The 27,955-nt window shown below is 38.6% G+C and overlaps 1 protein-coding gene across 1 annotated transcript in view; it reads right to left on the bottom strand.

Moving 5' to 3' along the window:
* Positions 1–27,955, bottom strand: part of CYP20A1 (cytochrome P450 family 20 subfamily A member 1) — a 77,569-nt gene that overhangs the window by 38,284 nt on the left and 11,330 nt on the right. Inside the window, exons 5-6 of the mRNA XM_079925403.1 lie at positions 11,638–11,805; positions 4,978–5,056 (exon numbers count right to left, since the gene is read on the bottom strand). Of these exons, the coding sequence (XP_079781529.1) occupies positions 4,978–5,056; positions 11,638–11,805 (247 nt within the window). The remainder of the gene's footprint in view (positions 1–4,977; positions 5,057–11,637; positions 11,806–27,955) is intronic.

Below are 27,955 nucleotides of genomic sequence, written 5' to 3'. Positions count from 1 at the left end.
ACAGCTGATCTTTCAGCAGAAACTCTGCAAGCCAGAAGGGACTGGTAGGACATATTTAAAGTGATGAAGGAGAAAAACCTGCAACCAATATTACTCTACCCAGCAAGGATCTCATTCAGATTTGATGGAGAAATTAAAACCTTTACAGACAAGCAAAAGCTGAGAGAGTTCAGCACCACCAAACCAGCTTTACAACTGCTAAAGGAACTTCCCTAGGCAAGAAACACAAGAGAAGGAAAAGACCTACAATAATGAACCCAAAACAGCTAAGAAAATGGGAATAGGAACATACATGTCGATAATTACCTTAAATGTAAATGGAGGGGTGGGATAGGGAGGGTGGGAGGGAGGGAGACGCAAGCGGGAAGAGATATGGGAACATATGTATATATATAACTGATTCATTTTGTTGTGAAGCTGAAACTAACATACCATTGTAAAGCAATTATACTCCAATAAAGATGTTAAAAAAATAAAAAAAATAAAAAAAAATGTAAATGGAATAAATGCTCGCACCAAAAGACACAGATTGGCTGAATGGATACAAAAACAAGACCCATATCTTTGCTGTCTACAAGAGACCCACTTCAGACCCAGAGACACATACAGACTGAAAGTAAGGGGATGGAAAAAGATATTTCATGCAAATGGAAACCAAAAGAAAGCTGGAGTAGCATTCTCATATCAGACAAAATAGACTTTAAAATAAAGACTATTAGAAGAGACAAAGAAGGACACTACATAATGATCAAGGGATCGATCCAAGAAGAAGATATAACAATTGTAAATATTTGTGCACCCAACACAGGAGCACCTCAATACAGAAGGCAAATACTAACAGCCATAAAAGGGGAAATCGACAGTAACACATCCATAGTAGGGGGCTTTAACACCCCACTTTCACCAATGGACAGATCATCCAAAATGAAAATAAATAAGGAAACACAAGCTTTAGATGATACATTAAACAAGAGGGACTTAATTGATATTTATAGGACATTCCATCCAAAAACAACAGAATACATGTTTTTCACAAGTGCTCATGGAACATTCTCCAGGATAGATATCTTGGGTCACAAATCAAGCCTTGGTAAATTTAAGAAAATTGAAATTGTATCAAGTCTTTTCTGACCACAGTGCTATGAGACTAGATATCAATTACAGGAAAAGATCTGTAAAATATACAAACACATGGAGGCTAAACAATACACTACTTAACAATGAAGTGATCACTGAAGAAGTCAAAGAGGAAATCAAAGAATACCTAGAAACAACTGACAATGGAGACACGACGACCCAAAATCTATGGGATGCAGCAAAAGCAGTTCTAAGAGGGAAGTTTATAGCAATACAATACTACCTTAAGAAACAGGAAACATCTCGAATAAACAACCTAACCTTGCACCTAAAGCAACTAGAGAAAGAAGAACAAAAAAACCCCAAAGTTAGCAGAAGGAAAGAAATCATAAACATCAGATCAGAAATAAATGAAAATGAAATGAAGGAAAAAATAGCAAAGATCAATAAAACTAAAAGCTGATTCTTTGAGAAGATAAACAAAATTGATAAACCATTAGTAAGACTCATCAAGAACAAAACGGAGAAGACTCAAATCAGTAGAATTAGAAATGAAAAAGGAGAAGTAACAACTGACACTGCAGAAATACAAAGGATCATGAGAGATTACTACAAGCAACTCTATGCCAATAAAATGGACAACCTGGAAGAAATGGACAAATTCTTGGAAATGCACAACCTGCCAAGACTGAATCAGGAAGAAATAGAAAATATGAACAGACCAATCACAAGCACTGAAATTGAAACTGTGATTAAAAATCTTCCAACGAACAAAAGCCCAGGACCAGATGGCTTCACAGGCGAATTCTATCAAACATTTAGGGAAGAGCTAACATCTATCCTTCTCAGACTGTTCCAAAATATAGCAGAGGAAGGAACACTCCCAAACTCATTCTACGAGGCCACCATCACCCTGATACCAAAACCAGACAAGGATGTCACAAAGAAGGAAAACTACAGGCCAATATCACTGATGAACATAGATGTAAAAATCCTCAACAAAATACTAGCAAACAGAATCTAGCAGCACATTAAACCGATCATACACCATGATCAAGTGGGGTGTATTCCAGGAATGCAAGGATTCTTCAATATACACAAATCAATCAACGTGATACATCATATTAACAAACTGAAGGAGAAAAACCATATGATAATCTCAGTAGATGCAGAGAAAGCTTTTGACAAAATTCAACACCCATTTATGATAAAAACCCTGCAGAAAGTAGGCATAGATGGAACTTTCCTCAACATAATAAAGGCCATATATGACAAACCCACAGCCAACATCATCCTCAATGGTGAAAAACTGAAAGCATTTCCACTAAGATCAGGAACAAGACAAGGTTGCCCATTCTCACCACTCTTATTCAACATAGTTTTGGAAGTTTTAGCCACAGTAATCAGAGAAGAAAAGGAAATAAAAGGAATCCAAATTGGAAAAGAAGAGTAAAGCTGTCACTGTTTGCACATGACATAATACTATACATAGAGAATCCTAAAGATACTACCAGAAAACTACTAGAGCTAATCAATGAATTTGGTAAAGTAGCAGGATACAAAATTAATGCACAGAAATCTCTGGCATTCCTATACACTAATGATGAAAAATCTGAAAGTGAAATCAAGAAAACACTCCCATTTACCATTGGAACAAAAAGAATGAAATATCTAGGAATAAACCTACCTAAGGAGACAAAAGACCTATATGCAGAAAATTATAAGACACTGATGAAAGAAATTAAACATAATACAAATAAATGGAGAGATATACCATGTTCTTGGATTGGAAGAATCAACATTGTGAAAATGACTCTACTACCCAAAGCAATCTACAGATTCAATGCAATCCCCATCAAACTACCACTGGCATTTTTCACAGAACTAGAACAAAAAATTTCACAGTTTGTATGGAAACACAAAAGACCCCGAATAGCCAAACCAATCTTGAGAATGAAAAATGGAGCTGGAGGAATCAGGCTCCCTGACTTCAGACTATACTACAAAGCTACAGTAATGAAGACAGTATGGTACTGGCACAAAAACAGAAAGACAGATCAATGGAACAGCATAGAAAGTCCAGAGATAAACCCACGAACATATGGTCACCTTATCTTTGATAAAGGAGGCAGGAATGTACAGTGGAGAAAGAACAGCCTCTTCAAGAAGTGGTGCTGGGAAAACTGGATAGCTACATGTAAAAGTATGAGAGTAGATCACTCCCTAGAACCATACACAAAAATAAGCTCAAAATGGATTAAAGACCTAAATGTAAGGCCAGAAACTATCAAACTTTTAGAGGAAAACATAGACAGAACACTCTATGACATAAATCGCAGCAAGATCCTTTTTCACCCACCTCCTAGAGAAATGGAAATAAAAACAAAAATAAACAAATGGGCCCTAATGAAACTTCAAAGCTTTTCCACAGCAAAGGAAACCATAAACAAGACCGAAAGACAACCCTCAGAATGGGAGAAACTATTTGCAAATGAAGCAACTGACAAAAGATTAATCTCCAAAATTTATAAGCAGCTCATGCAGCTCAATAACAAAAAAACAAACAACCCAATCCAAAAATGGGCAGAAAACCTAAATAGACATTTCTCCAAAGAAGATATACAGACTGCCAACAAACACATGAACGAATGCTCAACATCATTAATCATTAGAGAAATGCAAATCAAAACTACAATGAGGGCCTTCCCTGGTGGCGCAGTGGTTGAGAGTCCACCTGCCAATGCAGGGGACACGGGTTCGTGCCCTGGCCTGGGAAGATCCCACATGCCACGGAGTGGCTGGGTCTGTGAGCCATGGCCGCTAAGCCTGCGCGCTCAGAGCCTGTGCTCCTCAATGGGAGAGACCACAACAGTGAGAGGCCCGCGTACCACAAAAAAAAAAAAAAAAAACTACAATGAGATATCATCTCACACCAGTCAGAATGGCCATCATCAAAAACTCTAGAAACAATAAATGCTGGAGAGGGTGTGGAGAAAAAGGAACACTCTTGCACTGTTGGTGGGAATGTAAATTGATACAGCCACTGTGGAGAACAGTATGGAGGTTCCTTAAAAAACTATAAATAGAACTACCATATGACCCAGCAATCCCACTCCTGGGCATATACCCTGAGAAAACCATAATTCAAAAACAGTCATCTACCACAATATTCATTGCAGCTCTATTTACAATAGCCAGGACATGTAAGCAACCTAAATGTCCATTGACAGATGAATGGATAAAGAAGATGTTGCACATATATACAATGGAATATTACCCAGGCATAAAAAGAAATGAAACCGAATTATTTGTAGTGAGGTGGATGGAACTAGAGTCTGTCATACAGAGTGAAGTAAGTCAGAAAGAGAAAGACAAATACCGTATGCTAACACATATATATGGAATTTAAGAAAAAAAAATGTCATGAAGTACCCAGGGGTAAGACAGGAATAAAGACACAGACCTACTAGAGAATGGACTTGAGGATATGGGGAGGGGGAAGGGTAAGCTGTGACAAAGCGAGAGAGAGGTATGGACATATATACACTATCAAACGTAAGGTAGATAGCTAGTGGGAAGCATCTGCATAGCACAGGGAGATCAGCTCGTTGCTTTGTGACTGCCTGGAGGGGTGGGATAGGGAGGGTGGGAGGGAGTGAGACGCAAGAGGGAAGAATATGGAAATATACGTATACATATAACTGATTCACTTTGTTATAAAGCAGAAACTAACACACCATTGGAAAGCACTTATACTCCAATAAAGATTAAAAATATAAATAAATAAATAAAGGAAGAAAATATACATGACCTATATGTTCATCAATCAGACATAGCCCCATTAAAATTAGGGCACATTTCCTTTAGTCCTTACTAAAAATTAATAGTGATAAAACTTACCATCTTCATATTGTTTTTTCCGAGTTGTACTTTTATCAAGTGATCCATCTAGAAAGCCTTTTCCAATCTCCGACCAAACCTGAAAATAGGAAAACATATCTATTACCTAATATGTAAATTTTCCAAATCATATCAAGCAATCTAAGCTAACAGCTGGAGAACCTGTCTCACTAACAGAACTGTTAATTAAACTCCCCTTTTCAAGTGGGCTGCATAATCATTTACTCCATAGTCTTTAAGGATAGGGCACAAATACATTTTAATAATTTCATTCAAAGTACTTCCAAACTAATTATAATTAGAAAGTCAAAAGTTCCCTTCCGGGCTTCCCTGGTGGCGCAGTGGTTGAGAGTCCACCTGCCGATGCAGGGGACATGGGTTTGTGCCCTGGTCTGGGAAGATCCCACATGGCGCGGAGAGGCTGGGCCCGTGAGCCATGGCCGCTGAGCCTGCGCGTCCGGAGCCTGTGTTCCGCAATGGGAGAGGCCACAACAGTGAGAGGCCCGTGAACCGCAAAAAAAAAAAAAAAAGTTCCCTTCCTGAATTTCAAAGAAGTATATGCACAGGGAGGAAAAGAACACTGCAGTAGAGTCAATTCTCAATTTTTTATTATAATGGTACCAGTGGATAAGTAAAATTCATCCGGAATTCCAAATTTTTACTTCACCTGCAATACTGATAAGGTTTGGCTGAGATCCAGAAAAAGGTTAAAAATTAGTCTAAGATTTAGAGAGGGTAAACAACAGAATAGGCTTCTAATTATTTCAAAATTGGATAATTAGCCCTTAAAAAATTGTTTATAATTCAAAAGTTCTGAAAGAACCTGGGAAAGGACAAAACACTTATTAAACAATGCTAAATATTTTTTAAATTATTAATAGAGTTAAGAGTCCTCAAGTCTTATCTTACAAAGGTATGCCTTTCAGATTATTTCAATGTTTTTATTTCAAAAATTAAACTATTAAAAGTAATGTAGGGCTTCCCTGGTAGCACAGTGGTTAAGAATCCGCCTGCCAATGCAGGGGACACAGGTTCGAGCCCTGGTCCAGGAAGATCCCACATGCCACGGAGCAACTAGGCTCGTGCGCCACAACTACTGAGCCTGCGCTCTAAAGCTCATTAGCCACAACTACTGAAGCCCGTGTGCCACAACTACTGAAGCCCGCGTGCCACAACTACTGAAGCCCACGTACCACAACTACAGAAGCTCGCGCACCTAGAGCCTGTGCTCCACAACAAGAGAAGCCACTGCAATGAGAAGCCTGCGCACCGCAACCAAGAGTAGCCCCCGCTCACCACAACTAGAGAAAGCCCGCGCACAGCAACAAAGACCCAATGTAACCATAAATAAATAAATAAATAAATAAATAAATAATGAATTTAAGTATAGAATCTTTATTTAAAAAAAAAGTACCGTGAAAATGTAGGAATACCCTTAAAGTGAGAATGAAGTTCAGCTTTTTGCTGAACAGACAGAAATCAACAAGTCTTCTTGGATCTCTGAGACAGAGGAGGACCCAGGGCAAACTGTGGCGCCCAAGACTGGAGAGACAGGTGAAAACAGGGAGTCACACTTTACTGGAACAGATATACAAGTGGAAACTACCTCAGGAACCAGTGCTGGGGTAGGAAAACCTGAACTCTAATTGACAAATGGCTAGAGATTCAGTATGACAACTCTGACAGTTAAAAACTCCAGGGGACCCAGACACAGGGCCCCCCAAGTGAGATTTACTTCTGGGAGCTTGACCAGGTTCCCACAGTAAATATAAGAGAAAAATCCCCTTAGGTTTCCAGCAGGGGGGCTGAAAAAGGAACCCATTTAAAATAAGGCAGAGCACTCTGCTCTTCTTTAACAAGGCCTGCCCTCAGAGGGAACTCATTAGCCAGAGTCTAACCTTCTGGGGTATTAACAGAGCTGGGAAAGGGATATTCAATCCCAGTCAAGTCTAGTCTTTCCCGTGGGAGAAGGCAAGTACCGAACTCCCGCCTATGCTAGCTATCCTTTCCCACCTAAGGGGGGAGAAAAAAACTGAGAAACACTGGTGAAGTTCACAGTCCAAATGCATAGGCTCACTAAAAGACAGACCTAATCACAGGATTATGGAATGCTTCCCCTTTCTCCACACCTCACCACCACACTGCTAAAGGCCTATATACACTAGTTTCTTTTACACAGTACATCATGTCTGGCTATCAAGAAAAAGTTATGAGCCATACCAAAAGGCAAAAAACACAATTTGAAGAAACAAACCGAGCATCAGAATGGCAGGAATCTTGGAATTATCAGATCAGGAATTTAAAACAACTATGATTAATTGCTAAAGGCTCTAAAGGGTAATAGGCTAAGGGCTCTAAATGATCCTTAAGTAAAGGATAAAGTAGACAGCATGCAAGAACAGGTAGGCAATGTAGGCAGAGAGATGAAAATCCTAAGAAAGAACAACAACAACAACAAAAAACTAGAGATCAAAAACACTGTAACAGAAATGAAGAATGCCTTTGACAGGCTTATTACTGATAGTATACTGGTTTTGGCTTAGCAAAGAAGGTGTGATCTAGAGGATATATCCATGGAATCCTCAAACACAGTTTCTTACAAAACAAAAAATACTCTTTCAATATGATCCAGCAATCATACTCCTTGGTATTTACCCAAAGAAGCTGGAAATTTATGTTGATACAAAAACCTCCACAAGATATTTATGGCAGCTTTATTCATAATTGCCAAAACTTGTAAGCAACCAAGAGGCCCTTTAGCAGGTGAATGAATAAACTGTGGTACACACAATGGAATACTATCCAGCTAAAAGAACCATGAAAAGACATGGAGGGGGAATGCCCTGGTGGTCCACTGCTTAAGAATCTGCCTTCCAATGCAAGGGACGTGGGTTCGATTCCTCATCGGGGAACTAAGTTCCCACATGCTGCAGGGCAACTAAGACCGCGTGCCCCACCTACTGAGCCCAGGTGCTCTAGAGCCCATGCACCGCAACTACTGAGCCCGCATACCATAACAAAGAACCCACGCTCCGCAACGAAAGATCCCACATGGCACAACAAAGATCCCAGGTGCCACAGCTAAGACCCAGCACAGCCAAATAAATAAATAAATATTTTTTTTAAAAAAAAGAAAAGACATGGAGGAAGCTTAAATATTAATACATATTGCTAAGTGAAAGAAGCCAATCTAAGGGTATATACTGTATTATTCCAATGTCATACAATATTCTGGAAAAGGCAAAATTATGGATACAAGAAAAAGATCAGTGGTTGCTGAGACTGGGGGGGACGATATTATAATGATGGATATATGTCATTATACATTTGTCCAAAGCCATTGAATGTACGGCATCAAGTGTGAACCCTTACATAATCTATGGACTCTGGGTGATTATTATGTGTCCAATGTAGGTTCATCCTTGGCAAAAAATGCACCATTCTAGTGAATGATATTGATAATGGGGGAGACTATGCATGTGTGGAAACAGGGAGTATATGGGAAATCTCTGTACCATCCTCCCAATTTTACTGTAAACCTAAAACTGCTTAAAAAAGAAGTCTTTTTAAAAAAGCACTATAGGGGACTTCACTGGTGGCCCAGTGGTTAACACTTTGACTTCCAATGCAGAGAGTGCAGGTTCGATCCCTGGTCAGGGAGCTAAGATCCCACATGCCTCGCAGCCAAAAAACCAAAACATAAAACAGAAGCAATATTGTAACAGATTCAGTAAAGACTTTTTAAATGGTCCACATCAAAAAAATCTTTTAAAAAAATAAATAAATAAAAATTTAAAAGCATTATAAATAAACGTAAAAGCAAATGAAAATTGAGATAAAAATAAAAAGCTCTTACAGATTAGTAAGAAAAACACATTGATAGAAATATGGGTGAAGGACATGAGAAAGCATCCCACAAAAGATGAAACACAAGTTGTTCAGCAAAAATATTAAACAATGTTTAACCTCACAAACAATGAAAGAATTATAAATTTTAATCATAAAAAATCATTTTTTACTTACAAGATAGGCAGATATTTAAAAGACACATAACTCTAAATGTCAAAAGCACAAGGAAAGAGCACGCTAATGCTGGTGGGAAAATAACTGGGACAATGTTTTTGGAGGGTAGTTCAGAAACAGTATGCAGCTGGGTGTGAGGTGAACATTTTTCACATGTTAACGCCTGTGAAAGCGGTATGCATCTTATGACTGACGACATCTCCCAAGTGCTGTCAGCCAAGCAACAGTCATGGTGCAGCTGTCACTGCCTCTGCATTCACAACCTGGTTAGTGCTCCTGGTGGCACGGCTGGACAACAGCAGCCCCGGGCTGTTTCAGAAATTAAAGATCATTTAAGGCAGGATTTTAAGTCATGTTTATGGTCTGAAAACTTTGACAACTTCCAGTAATGTTAAGAAAATACCAGATTGCTGCCAAAAATATACAGTTTGAATCTAGTCACACCCAAAAATATGTAATTTAAATCTAGTCAAACCCAAATGAGGAACAGTCTACAAAATAATTATCCTGTACTTAAAAAAAAATGTCAAGGTCAAGAAACAAAGAAAAGCTGAGAAACTGTTTCACATTAAAGAGGTTTGACCACTAAAAGTAAAGAAATCTGAATATGGGCTCTGGATAAAAGTATGGTATGAATGCTAAATTTCCCAAGTTTGACAACCATGTTGTTGCTATATGAAAGAATATCCTTGTTTTTAGGATATACAGACTGAAGTATTTAGGGGGAAAGAAGCAAAATGTCTACTTTACTCTCAAATGGTTTGGGTAAGGAGAGGAGGGATGGATGGATGGATGGATGGATAGATAGAGAATGAATGACAAAAGCAAATGGGGCAAAGTGTAAACAACTGGTGAACCTGGGCGAAGGATATTATGGGAGTTCCTAGTACTAGCTGCAACTTTTCTATAAGTTTGAAATTATTATTTCTACTTTGAAATTCTAAGGAAAGAAAGGTAAAGAAAATGCCAGCATAAAAATACGCAGAATAGGAATAGGTATCAGCAGCTTAGAATAAAATTCTGGAAATAATAGTGGAGGTCCCGTTTTAAAACTGCTGTCTCATCAACATGAAAAAAATCAGATATCAACAACTGAGTCAAAAATTGATTCTTCGTTAAAATATGAAAACATTTTAGGAATTCCTTAGCCAATTTGTTTTAGCTGGGTAACCTGAGTAGTTTACTCTAGGAAGGGGAATTAGAGTGATTTTTCCACTTTTATTTTTACGCTCCTGAACATGTGAACGTTTTCTAAGAAATGTGTATTTTTCAATCATCAAACACAAGTAATAAAACCATTTTAAAGGGAAAAATGATAATATTAAACAGTGACAGAGTGTTAAGCCACAGTGCCTAGTGATTTTGTTTTACACACATTATATTATTTAACCTGTTTTTATAGATTTGAAGAAAATAAGTGATTTCTCAGAGATCCAAAATGCAGTGAAGTAAATGACTTAAGTATGATTTGAAACAAATAAAGTAATATAATGTTGAGACTGATAAAAAGAGAATAATAAAGTCCATATGTGAGTTCAGAAAAGGCAAACAGTAAACCTGTTTTCAACTGCATTAGCCTTTCTTCATATTCATTTTAGTATTTTAACACTCCATCAACTTTAATTTCTTTCTATATAGGACGTAGTCTCTATTAAGTATGGTTTTTCTCTTTATTCTAGAAATTAGTATTATTTTATAACACACTTGGTTTTGGGTGTTTTGCCACGCCACATGGCTTGCAGGATCTCAGTTCCCCAACCAGGGATTAAACCTGGGCCACAGCAGTGAAAGCCCAAAATCCTAACCGCTAGGCCACCAGGGAACTCCCGACATACTTGCTACATATTAAAAGAAAAATTTTTTTTAGTCATTCATTTTTTAAATTTCAAAAAGTAACTGCTTAGGGACTCCCTGGTGGTGCAGTGGTCGAGAATCCGCCTGCCAATGCAGGGGACACGGGTTTGATCCCTGGTGAAGATTCCACATGCCACGGAGCAACTAAGCCTGTGCACTACAACTACTGAAGCCCATGCGCCTAAAGCCCGTGCTCAACAAGAGAACAGGAGGAGCCACCACAAGAAGAAGCCCGCGCACCGCAAGGAAGAGAAGAGTTGCCCCTGCTCTCTCAACTAGAGACAGCCCACAAGCATCAATGAAGATCCAATGCAGCCAAAAATAAATAAATAATATACATAAATTTTTTTAAAAAAGTAACTGCTTAAAAAAGTAATTCTTGGGCTTCCCTGGTGGCACAGTGGTTGAGAGTCCGCCTGCCGATGCAGGGGACGTGGGTTTGTGCCCCGGTCCGGGAAGATCCCACATGCCGCAGAGCGGCTGGGCCCGTGAGCCACAGCTGCTGGGCCTGCGTGTCCGGAGCCTGTGCTCCGCAACGGGGGAGGCCACAGCGGTGAGAGGCCCGCATATTGCAAAATAAAAGAAAAAGAAAGAAAGAAAAAAAAAAAGTAATTCTTAAATTTTTAAAAAAGGGAACAATTAATCTTCTTGCATTGTTTTTAGCCCCAAACAAGGAAATTCTGTACTACAGAATCTTAAACCTTCTTCTTAAGAGGCAAAGTCTACATTATTCAACTATCTAATTTGATGAAAGAGTAATTTTAAATTTGGCCCTAGACTTACTGTGCCATGATTCTTCTGGAAGCGAATGACTTCTTGTTCATCTTCAAATGTACTACCCATTACCATCTGCGTAACAGACTTCATTGCAAAGCCAAGCATATGCTGGCAGAGCGGGACATGTTGGGACTCTGGGTAGGAGAGCCACTTATCCAATAATTCTTCCGAAAGCTGAAAGAAAACAGAAAAACACCATGATTTACTATTTTCTCCTACTAAATCTTACAAAAATCCATCAAGTAGACTCATTTCATAGAGTATACAGTTCAACTCCTTAATCACAGCAAACATTCAGGTGTTTACTGACCTGTCAGGCTAATAACACTGGCTCCACCAATAATTACATCCCTAATGGTTTAGGTTCAGATTCTGTCAAAGGGCTGATTTGGAAAACAAAAGAACCACAACAGTGAAAACAGAAAATATAAGTTAAATGTTCAAAGGCTGGGAAAACCTTAAACCTAAAGGAAATTAAGATATTAAAGTCTTGGGCTTCCCTGGTGGCACAGTGGTTGAGAGTCTGCCTGCCGATGCAGGGGACATGGGTTTGTACCCCGGTCCGGGAAGATCCCACATGCCGTGGAGCAGCTGGGCCCGTGAGCCATGGCCACTGAGCCTGCGCGTCCGGAGCCTGTGCTCCGCAACGGGAGAGGCCACAACAGTAAGAGGCCCACGTACCACAAAAATAAAACAAAAATTAAAAATAAAAATGTTCCAGAAGACAGACTGACTTCCACAATGGTGGAGTGAGGACTTTGGTGATCTCAGTCTCCCTCTAAAACAGTGAAAATATGTGCGAAACAACTAAACAACTAACATCAACCATTCCAGCACTTTGGCAATTAACCAAAACCCAGTACCCACTGAGAAGTGTCTATTCAACAGGAACAACTAAACCTTGGTAAGATAGTGGGGTCTTCAGTGTTTTAACTTAAGGTTATTTCATTTTCCTTCTCTCCCCAGCTCAACAGTAGCCAAAAGTCAACAGCACTGCAGAAAACAGAGCTCTATTAAAAGCACCATCACCACTGGTCATCAAAATGGTCACTGAAAATGGAGGACAGGGAATCCCAAGACTCTAACCCTCCCCAAAAGCATGTAATGAGCTGGTCCAAACTGTCAAAATCAACTTCTGAAAAACTCTGGAATACAGCCAAAGACTTACAACAACCAGGGGAAGCCTTGATGAAGAAAGAAGCTGTTGCTTTGTGGTAAGAAAGCACTGTGACATTTTAAATAGCCTGCCTGTAATTCCCATATCCCAGAGAGGCAGCAGCTAAGAGAACAGCAGCCCATACTCCTGGTGCAAATTGCTAGGAAGCGATACAGACATTTTGGTCAAAAAATTGTGGCTGTGGGTCTCAAGCTGTCTGGCAACTCCCATCAAGGACTGGTGCAAAGGCTGCCCTTGTTTGGCCCAACTCTGAGCATTTCCAGAGCTAGGACAGGTTCCTAGGTGGCTTCTGCCGAAAACATTTAAAGGTGCAGGTATTGGCTGCAAAAGCTGGGGCATGAAACGACGGCTGGGACAAGCAATGAAAAGACCAAGAAGCCAGGGAAGGAAGGGGTTGGGAGAAGAGATAAATGTGGGAATGGGAGCTTTTAAAAGCTTCTGCAAATACCAGGGAATTAAGAAAGTCATGCACATGCCCAAGACCAGGATACATGCTCAGAAAAGGTCTGAGAAGACTAGGCTTTCACATCTGGGGTCTTCTGGCTCCATACAAGCAGAAAGTGAGAACAAAGGCAGAGCTGTATAAAACCTGGATAAGTGTTAAAGGAGGACTCCAACACAAAGCCAATCTGCAAACACTGGGAGAGCTTTTTTAATTTTCTTTTGTAAGCTTCAAGTGTTTAAGGTAAAATCTGTCGAAACACCAGCTGAGCATTAAGCTAACAGAACAGATGCTTCAGTGGCCACACATGACAAAGAATACAGACTTTACAAAAACAGTTTAGAAAAGACTAAGCAAGTGAACAACAATAATCCACAACAGAGAGCAAGAACAAACTCTAAGGAAGGTGAAGAATCTGATTTCAAGATTGCCATCCACAGGTGTGCCCCTCCGGCAGAGTCTGGATATCAGTCATGGGAGCATGGGATCTTCCTCGGGTGCTCTGTCTCAGCCCTAGAGTTGGTGACTGCTCCTTTTACCAGCTATTCTGGTATTCTTTAGAGTTATCTTTACTTCCGACTAGCTAATCTCTCATTACTCCAAATCCCCTGTTGTAGTTAATAATTCTTTATATTAAACTTTCCCTATTTAAATAATTGTGTGCTTTATCTCTCCCGACTGGACCCAGACTGATAAACACTTTAAGAAACACGAATCAAGAAGAAGAGAGAGAAGGTACTAATGAGGCTAATGACATTAAAAATATAACAGAGGTACTTCCCTAGTGGTCCAGTGGTTGAGAATTCACCTTCCAATGCAGGGGATGCAGGTTCGATCCCAGGTCAGGGAACTAACATCTCACATGCCGCGGTGCAACTAAGACTGCATGTCACAACTACAGAGCCCACGCGCTCTGGAACCCGTGCAACACAACTAGAGAGCTGCTGAGCCACAATTAGAGAGAAGGCCAAGCACCACAACAGAAGATTCCATGTGCCGCAACTAAGACCTGACACAGCCAAAAATAAATAAATAAATATTTTAAAATATATATGTATAACAGAATAACTGGCAATAAAGCATGAAAAGAAATGAAAGGTATTAGGATTGGAAAAGAATAAAACTGTCACTAATCTCGGATATCATGATAAACCATTAGACTTAATAAGGAAATTTGGCAAGGTTAATGACTACAAGGTCAATACGCAGAAATCAACTGTATATATAAGTAACAAACAATGAAATTTAAAAACTGTAGCATTTATGATAGCATTTTTAAAATACCACTAAATAGGAGTAAATTTAATAAAAGATGTACAAGATCTCTACACTGAAAAGAGAAAAAATTATTGAGAAAAGCTAAAGACCAAAAAGTGGGAGGGTATTCTTCCATATTCATGGATTGGAAAATTCCATAATATTGTGGACAAAGAATGTTGCCTACCATTCCAGTAAACAAATGTTGCCACCATCATGCCATCAGCCACTGCTGCCCCTCCTCCCCACATGGTGCACCCTGAAGGGATTCAGAATGGAGAAAAACAGGATACAGGCCCTAGATATGTAAGATGTATATCTAAGGAATAATTTCAATAAGTCCAGACTCTTACATCTTCTCATACATAGAAAAGCACTAAAATCACTAATTTCAGATATCTGGTTTTTGCCATTAGCAGTAGTCTTCTGATGTTTGACTACACAGTTTTTTTTTCTCAGAATATATAGGAATATATCCTGGCTCCTCCCTTACCTCTTCAGAACAGTTCCTCAGAGCCATCTGAGAGGCTGTTTCCCAGGCTATTTTTCTCAGTAAGGTCCCTGAATAAAATATAACTCACAACTTTTAGATTGTGCGTTTTTCCCCAGTCAACAATATGTAAAGGTAACTTTACATACATCAAGTGACCTACACAGTTACTTGGTTTTGACAAAGGTAACATTACAGTACAATGGAAAAAGGATGATCTTTTCAATGTTATGCTGGGTCAACTGGATAACCATATGGGAAAAAAAGGAATGTTAACCCCTTTCCTCATTCTTTACACAATAATAAACACTAAATAGATTACAGATCTAAGTTTGAAAGGTAAACAGTAAAACTACCAGAACAAAACTTAGATGAATATATTCATGACATTAAGTTAAATAAAGATTTCTCACGTAAGATTTAAAATGCAGTAAACATAAAGGCAAAAAAATAAGTTAGACTACACTAAATTTAGTATCTGTTCATCAAAAGACAAGCTTAAGATCCTATAAAATCAAGCCACAGTAGAAGATACTTGAGATATACACGTATATAATATATATGCACACACACATGCATCCAATAAAGTTCTTAAATTCAGAATTTTTAAAAACCTCTTAAAAATCAATACAAAGAGAGAAAACCCAAGAGAAAAATGGGCAAAAGACTTGAAATAGCACTACACCAGAGTGACTATCCAACTGGTAAATAAACAAATGAAAAAATGCTTAATTTTATTCACCATCAGGAAAATGCAAATCAAAATCATAATGACAAGTCCCTCCCATCAGGGACCTTGCACAAGCCTCTTAGATAGCCTCATCCACCAGAGGGCAGACAGCAGAAGCAAGATGAACTACAACCCTGCAGCCTGTGGGAAAAAACCACATTCACAGAAAGATAAACAACATGAAAAGGCAGAGGGCTAGGTACCAGATGAAGGAACAAGATAAAACCCCAGAAAAACAACTAAATGAAGTGGAGATAGGCAACCTTCCAGAAAAAGAATTCAGAATAATGATACTGAAGATGATCCAGGACCTCAGAAAAAGAATGGAGGCAAAGATCAAGAAGATGCAAGAAATGTTTAACAAAGACCTAGAAGAATTCAAGAACAAAGAGAGATGAACAATAAAATAATTGAAATGAAAACTACACTCGAAGGAATCAATAGCAGAATAACTGAGGCAGAAGAACGGATAAGTGACCTGGAAGACAGAATGGTGGAAATCACTGCTGCAGAACAGAATAAAGAAAAAAGAATGAAAGGAAATGAAGACAGCCTAAGAGACTCTGGGACAACATTAAACACAACAACATTCGCATTATAGGGATCCCAGAAGGAGAAGAGAGAGAGAAAGGACCCAAGATAATAACTGAAGAGATTATAGTCAAAAACTTCCCTAACATGGGAAAGGAAATAGCCACCCAAGTCCAGGAAGCGCAGAAAGTCCCATACAGGATAAACCCAGGAGAAACATGCCGAGACACACAGTAATCAAACAAGCAAAAATTAAAGACAATGAAAAATTACTGAAAGCAGCAAGGGAAAAACGACAAACAACATACAGGGGAACTCCCATAAGGTTAACAGCTGATTTCTCAGCACAAACTCTACACGCCAGAAGAGAGTGGCATGATATACTTATAGTGATGAAAGGAAAGAACCTACAACCAAGATTACTCTACCCGGCAAGGATTTCATTCAGATTTGATAGAGAAATCAAAAGCTTTACACACAAGCAAAAGCTAAGAGAATTCAGCACCACCAAACCACCTCTACAGCAAATGCGAAAAGAACTTCTTTAAGTGGGAAACACAGAGAAGAAAGGGACCTACAAAACAAATCCAAAACAATTAAGAAAATGGTCATAGGAACATACATAGGGATAATTACCTTAAACGTGAATGGATTAAATGGTCCAACCAAAAGACACAGGCTCGCTGAATGGATACAAAAACAATACCCATATATATGCTGTCTACAAGAGACCCACTTCAGACCTAGCGACACATACAGACTGAAAGTGAGGGGATGGAAAAAGATATTCCATGCAAATGGAAATCAAAAGAAAGCTGGAGTAGCAATACTCAGATAAAATAGATTTTAAAATAAAAAATGTTATAAGAGACAAGGAAGGACACTACATAATGATCAAGGGATCAATCCAAGAAGATATAACAATTATAAATATATATGCACCCAACATAGGAGCACCTCCATACATAAGGCAACTGCTAACAGCTATAAAAGAAGAAATCGACAGAAACACAATAATAGTGGGGGACTTTTAACACTTCACTTACCTCGATGGACAGATCATCCAAACAGAAAATTAATAAGGAAACACAAGCTTTAAATGACACAACAGACCAGATGGACTTAATTAATATTTATAGGACATTCCATCCAAAAACAGCAGATTATGCTTTCTTCTCAAGTGCACACGGAACATTCTCCAGGATAGATCACATTTTGGGTCACAAATCAACCCTCAGTAAATTCAAGAAAATTGAAATCATATCAAGCATCTTTTCTGACCACAGTGCCATGATACGAGAAATCAATTACAGGGAAAAAAACGTAATAAACACAAACACATGGAGGCTAAACAATATGTTACTAAATAACCAAGAGATCACTGAAGAAATCAAAGAGGAAATCAAAAAATACCTAGAGACAAATTACAATGAAAACACGACGATCCAAAACCTATGGGATGTAGCAAAAGCAGTTCTAAGAGGGAAACTTATAGCAATACAAGCCTACTTTAAGAAACAAGAATAATCACAAACAATCTAACGTTACACCTAAAGGAACTAGAGAAAGAAGAACAAACAACCCAAAGTTAGCAGAAGGAAAGAAATCGTAAAGGTCAGAGCAGAAATAAATGAAATAAAAACAAAGAAAACAATAGCAAAGATCAATAAAAATAAAAACTGGTTGAGAAGATAAACAAAATTGATAAACCATTAGCCAGACTCATCAAGAAAAAGAGGGAGAGGACTCAAATTAATAAAATTAGAAACGAAAAAGGAGAAGTTACTACGGACACCACAGAAATACAAAGCATCCTAAGAGACAACTACAAGCAACTTTATGCCAATAAAATGGACAACCTAGAAGAAATGGACAAATTCTTAGAAAGGTATAACCTTCCAAGACTGAACCAGGAAGAAACAGAACATATGAACAGACCAATCACAAGTAATGTAATTGAAACTGTAATTAAAAAGCTTCCAACAGGGCTTCCCTGGTGGCACGGTGAGTGCGAGTCCGCCTGCCGATGCAGGGGACATGGGTTCGTGCCCCAGTCCAGGAAGATTCCCACATGCCGCGGAGTGGCTGGGCCCGTGAGCCACGGCCACTGAGCCTGCACGTCCGGAGCCGGTGCTCCACAACGGGAGAGGCCGCAAGAGTGAGAGGCCCGCATACTGCAAAAAAAAAAAAAAAAGCTTCCAACAAACAAAAGTCCAGGACCAGATGGCTTCACAGGTGAATTCTGTCAAACATTTAGAGAAGAGCTAACACCCATCCTTCTCAAACTCTTCCAAAAAACTGCAGAGGAAGGAACACTCCCAAACTCATTCTATGAGGCCACCATCACCCTGATACCAAAATCAGACAAAGATACCACAAAAAAAGAAAATTACAGGCCAATATCACTGATGAATATAAATGCAAATATCCTCAACAAAATACTAGCAAACAGAATCCAACAACACATTAAAAGGATCATACACCATGATCAAGTGGGGTTTATCCCAGGGATGCGAGGATTCAATATGCACAAATCAATCAACGTGATACACCATATTAACAAATTGAAGAATGAAAACCATATGACCATCTCAATAGATGCAGAAAAAGCTTTTGACAAAATTCAACACCCATTTATGATAAAAACTCTCCAGAAAGTGGGCAGAGAGGGAAACTACCTCAACAGAATAAAGGCCATATACGACAAACCCACAGCCAACATCATCCTCAATGGTGAAAAACTAAAAGCATTTCCACTAAGATCAGGAACAAGACAAGGTTGCCCACTCTCATCACTCTTATTCAACATAGTTTTGGAAGTTTTAGCCACAGCAATCAGAGAAGAAAAGGAAATAAAAGGAATCCAAATCGGAAAAGAAGAAGTAAAGCTGTCCCTGTTTGCAGATGACATAATACTATACATAGAGAATCCTAAAGATACTACCAGAAAACTACTAGAGCTAATCAATGAATTTGGTAAAGTGGCAGGATAAAAAATTAATGCACAGAAATCTCTGGCATTCCTATACACTAATGATGAAAAACCTGAAAGTGAAATCAAGAAAACACTCCCATTTACCACTGCAACAAAAAGAATAAAATATCTAGGAATAAACCTACCTGAGGAGACAAAAGACCTGTATGCAGAAAATTATAAGACACTGATGAAAGAAATTAAAGATGATACAAATAGATGGAGAGATATACCATGTTCTTGGATTGGAAGAATCAACATTGTGAAAATGACTCTACTACCCAAAGCAATCTACAGATTCAATGCAATCCCCATCAAACTACCACTGGCATTTTTCACAGAACTAGAACAGAAAATTTCCCAGTTTGTATGGAAACACAAAAGACCCCGAATAGCCAAAGCAATCTTGAGAACGAAAAATGGAGCTGGAGGATTCAGGGTCCCTTACTTCAGACTATACTACAAAGCCGCAGTAATCAAAAGAGTATGGTACTGGCACAAAAACAGAAAGATAGATCAACGGAACAGGATAGAAAGCCCAGAGATAAACCCACGCACATATGGACACCTTATCTTTGATAAAGGAGGCAGGAATGTACAGTGGAGAAAGGACAGCCTCTTCAATAAGTGGTGCTGGGAAAACTGGACAGCTACATGTAAAAGTATGAGATTAGATCACTCTCTAACACCATACATAAAAATAAGCTCAAAATGGATTAAAGACCTAAATGTAAGGCCAGAAACTATCAAACTCTTAGAGGAAAACATAGGCAAAGCACTCTATGACATAAATCACAGCAAGATCCTTTTTGACCCACCTGCTAGAGAAATGGAAATAAAAACAAAAATAAACAAATGGGACCTAATGAAACTTCAAAGCTTTTGCACAGCAAAGGAAACCATAAACAAGACCAAAAGACAACCAGAATGGGAGAAACTATTTGCAAATGAAGCAACTGACAAAGGATTAATTTCCAAAATTTACAAGCAGCTCATGCAGCTCAATAACAAAAACACAAACAACCCAATCCAAAAATGGGCAGAAAACCTAAATAGACATTTCTCCAAAGAAGGTATACAGACTGCCAACAAACACATGAAAGAATGCTCAACATCATTAATCATTAGAGAAATGCAAATCAAAACTACAATGGGATATCACCTCACACTAGTCAGAATAGCCATCATCAAAAAATCTAGAAACAATAAATGCTGGAGAGGGTCTGGAGAAAAGGGAACACTCTTGCACTGCTGGTGGGAATGTGAATTGGTTTAGCCACTATGGAGAACAGTATGGAGGTTCCTTAAAAAACTACAAATAGAACTACCATATGACCCAGCAATCCCACTACTGGGCATATACCCTGAGAAAACCAAAATTCAAAAAGAGTCATGTACCAAAATGTTCACTGCAGCTCTACTTACAATAGCCCGGAGATGGAAACAACCTAAGTGCCCATCACCAGATGAATGGATAAAGAAGATGTGGCACATATATACAATGGAATATTACTCAGCCATAAAAAGAAATGAAACTGAGCTATTTGTAATGAGGTGGCTAGACCTAGAGTCTGTCATACAGAGTGAAGTAAGTCAGAAAGAGAAAGACAAATACCATATGCTAACACATATATATGGAATTTAAGAAAAAAAATGTCATGAAGAACCTAGGAGTAAGACAGGAATAAAGACATAGACCTACTGGAGAACGGACTTGAGGATATGGGGAGGGGGAAGGGTGAGCTGTGACAGGGCGAGAGAGAGGCATGGACATATATACACTAACAAACGTAAGGTAGATAGCTAGTCGGAAGCAGCCGCATGGCACAGGGATATCGGCTCGGTGCTTTGTGACCGCCTGGAGGGGTGGGATAGGGAGGGTGGGAGGGAGGGTGACGCAAGAGGGAAGAGATATGGGAACATATGTGTATGTATAACTGATTCACTTTGTTATAAAGCAGAAAGTAACACACCATTGTAAAGCAATTATACCCCAATAAAGATGTTAAAAAAATTAAATTAAAAAAAAATACTGAACAGTACAAAAACAACAGCAGGGAACATCATTCTCCCCAAATCAACTCCTGCGTATGAGTAGCTTCCAGAAGAATAAAAGAAACCAAATACATAGTCCTAAGAAAGTCCATGAATAAAAGGCTTTGTTCTTAGAGAAAATTAAATAAATTATTGAATTTTGGTGTTAATTAGTCAATGAATTATTAAGCTTTGCTCCTAATGAAAATTCAATGACTATTCAGACTATCACTGAGAGTTGAGTAGTTCATTGTTTTTTTTTTTGTTTTTTTTTTTTTGGTTCATTGTTTTTGACTTGTACAGTAATACAGGTTAGTGTAAAGAAAGTTAATATGTAGAAAACAATAAATAACTTAAAAATAAATGAAAATATAGAAATTAATTTAAATCACCCTAAATTCAACCCAGTAGCAGTAATTACTGATAACATTTTTTTTAATAGAGCTTTTCATGTTTTTCTATAGGTATGTGTATCCATGTATATGTGTACATACATGTGTGCATAAAGGTATACTTTGGACAATGTATTAATACTCTACAAACTGTTCTGTATACTGTTTTTTTTCACTTACCATCTGTTATGGGTTGAACTGTGCCCCCCCAAAAGATCTTGAAGTTTTAACCCCCAGTGCCTGTGAATGTGACCTCATTTGGGAATAGGTTCTTGCAGATAATCAGTTTAAGATATGCACATTAGGGTGGGCCTTAATCCAATACCACTGTGTCCTTATAAAAAGGGGAAATTTGGACACTGAAACACACACACAAACATATACACACACAGGGATACCTCATTATAAACATGAAGGCAGAGATTGGGGTGATAAGTGTACAAGCCAGAGATTACCAGCAAACTACTAGCAGCTAGGAAAGAGGCATAAAACAGATTTCCCTCACAGCCCCCAGAAGGAACCAACTCTGCTGGCAACTTGGTCTTGGGCAACAGCCTCCAGAACTGTGAGACAATAAATTTCTGTGTTTAAGCCACCAAGTTTGTGCTAGCTCTAGCAAACCATCTCCCCATGTCAGTAAATAAATGTCTTTGCCACCTTAATGTTTTCATTCTAATCCACTGTACGGATTTACGATCATTCAAATAATCCTCTACTACTGGACGTTTAAGTATTTTCCAATTTCTGCTACAATAAACAATGCTTCAATAGCCATCTCTGTATATACATCTATTGCCATTTGACTTCCTTAGATATGAAATTCCTGAGTTAAGAAGTAGTTTTTAAGCTTTTGCTTTATATGGCCATGCTGCCCTGGAGAAAGCCTGTATCAGCTTACAGTCTTACCAGCAATCTCAAAGTGTCCATTTCCCATACTTTGGACTGTACTAAGTGTTGTCATTTTACAAAACCTCTGTCAGTCTAACAGGTAAAAAATAACTCAACATTGCTTTAATTGGCTTATTTCGTTCTAATTATTGGTAGGGTTTAAACAAGTTTCAAATATTTAATGGCCATTTACATGTTTTCCACAATGTACTGCATGTTCACTTCTTTAGCCATTTTTCTACTGGGGCTTGTATCTTTTCCTTAATAATGTGTAAGAGCTTTTGTACATAGCTGGTTTTTAAATGAAATCCAGGGTATATATTTCCTCAGTTCTAAGTGATAGGTAGTCAGTTTTCTGGTGACCTTTCTTCTGTGAGATATTACATGTTCAAAAAAAAACAAACAGACCTATAAATGATATTCCTAAACATTGGACCTATAAATGGTATTCCTAAATTTGGACCATTTGGGTCCAAATTTAGGACCCACATGGTATCCTAAAAACCTATTAGGACAATCTGTGACTTATCAGAGACTTTAACTGTGACTATCTCCCCACAGTACCAGATTATTACTGATTATGCAACTAACTGTGGAAATGCTTTCAGCCTATGCTGGTAAAGCCTTTTTTTTCCCCTTTTTAGCCATGAGCATAAAAATTTTATTATCAATATTGTCATTTGTATCACAGAACTGTGTTGTGATTTGCTCATCCATTTGTTTTGCACAGTACTCTACAAAACAATGCAAATATTGGAAATGATTCATGGAGGTTTTTACTCGACATACGTATCTAGTACATCTGCTAGAGGCTTATATGAATCTCTTTTAGTTTATGAATCTTGACTACGTGTATTAGATGGGAATTCTAACAATCTGTTGATGAGCTTCACTTGATAGTATTAAACCAATGAGTTCAATAATTTTGGCTATTATTACTAAGCTGTCAATTAAGAGGGTTCTGGAAAACTGTCATAAATTCTAAAATCCAGAAAATACTTCTTAAATCAGAGTTTAACCCAAAAGTCATAGGAGCATATGGGGCTGAAGCACACAGAAGAGAGAAGTTACACTCACAGAACTAAAGTGGACGTTTACACACAGCCTTTGAGCAGAGACGGTCAGGGCAAGAAGGAACCAGAACTCACAGGATGAGGTTTGAGAGGATTAGAGAAGCGTCAGAATACAGAATTCAGATTTGGACCAAAATAAAAATAAAAAAGGCAAAAGAGGGCTTCCCTGGTGGCGCAGTGGTTGAGAGTCCACCTGCCAATGCAGGGGACACGGGTTCGTGCCCTGGTCCGGGAAGATCCCACATGCCGCGAAGCGGCTGGGTCTGTGAGCCATGGCCGCTGAGCCTGCGCATCCGGAGCCTGTGCTCCGCAACAGGAGAGGCCACAACAGTGACAGGCCCGCGTACCGCAAAAATAAATAAATAAATTTAAAAAAAAAAAAGGCAAAAGATTTATTGTGTCAATATGAAGTACAGGTTATTCTGGAGTGGTAACTCTGATAAACAGCCCTGTTCTCTTAAAGAAAAACGATTAGTAGGGAGGAAGAGGATGCTCTGACTACAGCTCTCTTCAATCATGTTCTTACTGATTAAATATTAATTGGTATTTCTGACTAATGAGTAAGCTAAGTAACTGGCTTGTGCTACGGGGTTGAAAACATAAACCTGAAACACATTTCTCATGTATGGACCCAGTCTGTGAACCAAAGCTTGAAAATATGATGGCAAGAAATGTGAAAACCGGTAAATAATTTTCCACTTTGATTTGCCGTTGATCAGACAGGAGGAGAAAAAAACGCAATACAGAGCAAGGACAAAAAAGATTGAAAATTTGGGAAAGAGAGCCTACAATTAAAGATTAAAGAAGCTAGAATTACTTAGCTTGAAGCAGAGAAGAAAGACTAATTAAGGCTTTTAACAATAAAGATTACTGAAAAGCATAATCACTGAACGCAAAGCAAAGAGAACTAGGTAAAATTCCCTGGAGCTATACAATTAAATACAAAGATTCTTACAGACAAATGTTAGGTGTTTAAACAGAACAGAAAGAAAGGTTCTGACTGGTGAATGCTTAGACAGAGGCAACATAACTGCTTTCAGGTAGAACATTCAGGTGTGACAGGACCAGCTATGACAACCCAAGCAGGCAGCCTGAGAGGTCCAGAGAACATGATGATACAACACAGTACTGACTGGGACTTCCCTGGTGGTCCAGTGGTTAAGACTCCGCACTCCCAACGTAGGGGGCCTGGGTTCAATCCCTGGTCAGGGAACTAGATTCTGCATGCCACAACTAAAGATCCCGCATGCTGCAACTAAAGGTCCCGCACGCTACAATGAAGATCTCGTGTGCCACAACTAAGACCTGGCACAGCCAAATAAATAAATATTTAAAACAAAACAAAACCAAACAGTACTGACAGTAATGAGAAGGTGGAAATTTGATATACAGATGTCCTGATGGCCCTGTGAATAATGGCTATCAGTTAGAAATAGGAACTGGAAAGGAGAAAGACTAATCAGCAGCTGGCCATGGTTAAAGGCCTTGTTTGCTTAGTTTTTGGAAGCAAAACTGTGCAGAGGAGCCAACATGTTAATTAATGCTTCTGGTAAACTCAACAAGCCAGCCTCAAATCTTGAATGAAAAGTGTTAGTTTCAAACAGAATTGAAGAATAAGGAAAATATGGCATTAAGCATTTACTGAATGTAATTTTTTAAAAGTAGATACTGTAGGATGAGTCAAAATGGCATCCTCTTAAGATTTATCAGTTATTCTACAATTCAAAAAAGTCACAAAAGTTTTATAATGCGCAGTCTGAACATTTTTAGGAGGAATGAACAAAGTTACAGAAGGTGAGAAGGAAAAGAAAAGAAACCTGACCAAGTAGCTATTACATGCTAAATACTCTTAAGCCCTTGAAAAAGTATGTCCTCACCTGTATGATGTCTGGAATCTGTTTAAAAATAATCCAGAGAGAAAACAGGGCAGGTAAGTCGGGGTATAGATAAAGTAAGATTACGTCTAGTTTGCTAACTGTTAAAGTTTGGTGATGAGAATACGGATATTCATTATACTATTCTATTTTTATTTAAATTTTTCATGACTTTTACACTAATTATTAGAGAAATGCAAATCAAAACTACAGTGATGTATCACCTCACACCAGTTAGAATGGGCATCATCAGAAAATCTACAAACAACAAATGCTGGAGAGGGTGTGGAGAAAAGGGAACCCTCTTGCACTGTTGGTGGGAATGTAAATTGGTACAGCCACTATGGAGAACAGTATGGAGGTTCCTTAAAAAACTAAAAATAGAACTACCATATGACTCAGAAATCCCACTACTGGGCATATACCTGAGAAAACCACAATTCAAAAAGACACATGCACCCCAGTGTTCACTGCAGCACTATTTACAGTAGCCAGGTCATGGAAGCAACCTAAATGCCCATCGACAGACGAATGGATAAAGAAGATGTGGCACATATGTACAATGGAGTATTACTCAGCCATAAAAAGGAACGAAATTGGGTCATTTGTAGAGATGTGGATGGATCTAGAAACTGTCATACAGAGTGAAGTAAGTCAGAAAGAGAAAAACAAATATCATATATTAACGCATATATGTGGAACCTAGAAAAATGGTACAGATGAACCGGTTTGCAGGGCAGAAATAGAGACACAGATGTAGAGAACAAATGTATGGACACCAAGGGGGAAAGTGGGGTGGAGGGGTGATGAATTGGGAGATTGGGTTTGACACGTATACACTGATGTGTATAAAATGGATGACTAACGAGAAACTGCTGTATAGAAAAATAAATAAAATAAAATTCAAAAAAAAATTTTTTTCCATGGTTTTAAAAATTATTTACCATATACAATGTGAAAGTCAGTGCGGTGTATTTGTGTACTTGTGAGTGAATGTGGGTTTAATCTATATAGAACAGTAAGGACTCCTACGTAACCCTTCAAATGGGACAGATATAGGCCCATCAACTATAAAAACCCTGCATGAAAGAAGAAACGCATTAACTAAATTGGAAGCATTAATAAGGAGGTGTAGTTTCAGAGGAGCAGGAAAAATGTAAGAAAGAAGAAAATTTAACAGAAGAATGCTGGGAGGTGGGGGGAGCAGCAAACAAACAGCAGGAAAATCTACTTCTCAAACAAAGGAAGGAAAGGTATTTTTTTGAGTAGTTACTGTGTTCTAAGACCTGTTGTTAGGTATTTTACATCATGACCTCATATAATCCTCACAGCAAATTTGTAACGTGGATGCTATTATCCTCAATTTAAGATGAGGCAATAGGACCTCCCTGGCAGTCCAGTGGTTAAGACTCTGTGCTTCTAACGCAAGGGGCACAGGTTTGACCCCGGGTCGGGAAATTAAGGGATCCCTGCAGAGTGGCCAAAAAAAAAGAAAAGAGGCAATAAAAGCTCACAAAGGCCAAGTAACACACAAAGAATCATGCAGATACTAAATGACAGAAATAAGATTCAAAGCCTTTTGCCCAAGCTTAAAGTCTCTGCTCTATACAATACTACTACTTCCCAAGAAGCTACATTAAACATACAACAAAATAAAAACTTTCTTCGAGGTACACAGATTACAGGAAAGGGGAAGGAAAACACAATATAAGAAGGGAGATAAGAAAGTCAATTTAATTTTGTTATGTAAGTATGGCCAGGTTGTCATGGTAGTAAAGAGAGTGAATGGCAGAGGGTAGGTAACTAAACTGGATATTGGAAGACGAGCTGGCCAGGAGTTAGCTGAGGAGAAAATAGCAAGAACAGACCCACAGAGATAAGAGAAGAGACTATGGATTGAGGACCTGTAAGTTGGTCGGTATTCATTCACTGATTTAATAAATATTTACTGAGGGCCTACTCTACACCAAGACCCACGGATACAGTAGAAATCAAAACAGAATAGTGTCTCCCTCCGTGGAGCATACAGCTTAGGAAAGATTATTCAAAGAATTACACATAATATAATTACAAATTAGGACGTGTTGCAAAGGAAAAGCAAAGGGTGTTATGACAGCATCTAAAAGGGGGACCTTCCTAGGGACAGTGGGATGATCAGAGATGGCTTCCCTGGGGAAGTGACATCTAAACTGAGCTGAAGAATGAACATGCATTAACTAGGTGTGTGGATGGTTAGATGACACAATCCAGGCAACAGGAACAGCATATACAGAGCCCTTGAGATAGCAGAGAACAAGGTATAGAACTAAGAGAAAACCAGGGTGGCTAGAGTGTAAGCACAAATGAGAAAGTGGGAAACGAGGCTGGAAAAGTAGGCAGGCCAAACCACATACGGTCTTTAAGATTACATTCAAGACTTCGGAGTTTGTCCCAAGAGCAAAGGGAAGCCACTGGAGGTTTTT

Source organism: Stenella coeruleoalba (assembly GCF_951394435.1).
Source record: "Stenella coeruleoalba genome assembly, chromosome: 6".
In the NCBI taxonomy this organism is placed as follows: Eukaryota; Metazoa; Chordata; class Mammalia; order Artiodactyla; family Delphinidae; genus Stenella; species Stenella coeruleoalba.
Note: the sequence above shows the minus strand (reverse complement) of the source record. Positions and strands in the feature narration are given on the sequence as shown.